General features: G+C 47.5%; 1 protein-coding gene across 1 annotated transcript; it reads left to right on the top strand.

Annotated features, from left to right (window-relative positions):
* Positions 1-219: 219 nt before the first annotated feature.
* Positions 220-1,578, top strand: LOC113607600 (kidney mitochondrial carrier protein 1-like). The gene has a single exon (XM_027083096.1). It carries the CDS (start codon positions 373-375, stop codon positions 1,306-1,308), a length of 936 nt encoding a protein of 311 aa, XP_026938897.1. The 5' UTR covers positions 220-372; the 3' UTR covers positions 1,309-1,578.
* The last annotated feature ends 888 nt before the right edge of the window (positions 1,579-2,466 follow it).

Genomic DNA, 2,466 nt, shown 5'->3' with positions numbered 1-2,466 from the left:
CCGCCTGCCGATGCAGGGGACGCGGGTTCGTGCCCCGGTCCGGGAAGATCCCACATGCCACGGAGCGGCTGGGCCCGTGAGCCATGGCCGCTGAGCCTGTGCGTCCGGAGCCTGTGCTCCGCAACGGCAGAGGCCACAACAGTGAGAGGCCCGCGTACTGCACAAAAAAAAAAAGAAAGAAAGAAAGAAAGAAAAAGAACATGGCTTTCCTCCAGATCCCTGCGGCCACTGGAGCCGGCTGCTGCTGCGCCTGGGGAGTAGGAGGGTGCAGGGCCGCCGCCACCTGCTGTACCGCGCGAATTGCGGGATCTTAGTTCCTCGACCAGGGGACCAGGGATTGAACCCTGGTCCGGAAAAACCCTGTTGGAGGCTATGCGTCTAGTGAACAAAGGAGAAGGGACAGCGGTGAGCATGTCAGCCCTGAACTGGAAGCCCTTCGTGTACGGAGGCCTGGCCCTCATCACAGCGGAGTGTGGTACTTTTCCAATTGATTTAACCAAGACACGGCTCCAGATTCAAGGCCAGAAGAATGATGCAAACTTTAAAGAAATCAGGTATCGAGGAATGTTGCATGCGTTAGTGAGGATAGGCAGAGAGGAAGGCCTGAAAGCACTGTGTTCAGGGATTGCTCCTGCGATGTCGCGCCAGGCTTCCTACGGCACCATCAAGATAGGCGTCTACCAGAGTTTGAAGCGGTTATTTGTCGAGTGCCCGGAAGATGAAACCCTTCTGATAAATATCGTCTGTGGAATTCTCTCTGGAGTGATATCCTCAACCATTGCTAATCCAACTGATGTTTTGAAAATTCGGATGCAAGCACAAAATAGCACCCTTCAAGGAGGAATGATAGGCAACTTCATTCACATTTACCAGCAAGAGGGAACGAGAGGACTTTGGAAGGGCGTGTCCCTTACTGCTGAGAGGGCCGCTATTGTTGTTGGTGTGGAGCTGCCCGTCTACGACCTCACCAAGAAGCATCTCATTCTCTCGGACTTGATGGGAGACACTGTGTATACCCATTTCCTCTCAGGCTTCACCTGTGGGCTGGCGGGGGCCCTGGCCTCAAACCCTGTCGATGTGGTGAGAACAAGTATGATGAATCAGAGTCCTTTGAGATGGCAGATCCCTGGCTACACAGGTTTCCTGGATTGTTTGTTACAGACATGGAAGAATGAAGGGTTTTTTGCTCTATATAAAGGGTTTTGGCCAAATTGGTTGAGACTTGGTCCTTGGAATATTATTTTCTTTGTGACATATGAGCAGTTGAAGGAATTGGACAAGTCAAGACTGCATGAGACATCCCGCTGAAACTGCTCACGTCTGAAATAGCGAAGCTTCCTGTCTTTCCCACTGCTTCTCACTGCTTGGCCCGCCACAGATTCTGAGGTGTGAGCAACAGGTGAAGCCTGGGTTAGCTCGGATTGCTGTGTCCTGGCATCGGACGCTCTGCACCAGATGTTTAATGGCATAGACTGTAACATCCAAACACTAGTCCTTGCCATTCAAGTGCCCTTCGACATCAAAGATAACATGAAATGCATGTTTCTTGCTAAAGAAAACTTGCATGAAGATCAGAAACTGTGGACTGATTCCCTCAGGGGAGAATAACTCCTGATGCATCTCAGCTCGTAGCTGAGACTCCCAGACTCTTCGAAAGAAGCTCTTCGGAACCATGGAATGAATAGAGCCTCCAAGAGGGTGTTATTGTTCCTGAACTTCTCGGGGGGCTTTGGCTTCATGTCTGCTGAAGAAATTCACACATGGAGACCTGGTATACCCCAGGTATAAACAGTGCAGGATATAGATCCCTGGAATATTGCACTGCTTTCTAATTTCCAATTTTGACAGGATCTTTCACTTATAATAAGTGATTTTTAAGCCTTGACCACTCGACCTTTGTGAGGAATTGTTACAAAGCATTAATATCTAAACTCATGATGGTGTGATAGGTTGGCCCGGAAGGTGGCAAAGTCTGTGCTGGTGGGAGGTGTTTTTAAGCTACTTGGGTTCTGTCTTAAGTAATGTTTGTAATTTGCTCTGTGATTTTAGCAAAGTTTCTATTTCCCAATCTGTAAAATGGGGATAATAACATCTATTGATACTGAGGGTCAGGTGAAGAAGATAGTAGCTGCTACTACTTGACTTGTAGGATTAGTGTGTTTACGTCATGCTGTCATACAGCCATCATCCCAGAATAAATGGTCCGTGCATATGGAAGAGAGTCATTTTATCATGGGCTTCCCCTGAGTGAGATCCTTTGTTAAAAGGCTTGTGAAAGAAAGAGGTTAGGGTTTTATTACATTTTCTGTAGCAAAATGTTGCAAGTGAATCAAAGAGTTGATTTTTCCAGATTTCCCGGGTTTTACTTTAGTTCTGGTCACATTTGTCAAAATATTTCCTGTCTTGGACTTCCTAATCAGTTTGGAATGAAAATACTTGCTTGAAATTCGAAAGGTGATTTTTGTG

This window comes from Aethalodelphis obliquidens, unplaced genomic scaffold (assembly GCF_003676395.1).
Source record: "Aethalodelphis obliquidens isolate GAN/ISIS:26980383/991018 unplaced genomic scaffold, ASM367639v1 scaffold49, whole genome shotgun sequence".
NCBI classification, from domain to species: Eukaryota; Metazoa; Chordata; class Mammalia; order Artiodactyla; family Delphinidae; genus Aethalodelphis; species Aethalodelphis obliquidens.
Note: the sequence above shows the minus strand (reverse complement) of the source record. Positions and strands in the feature narration are given on the sequence as shown.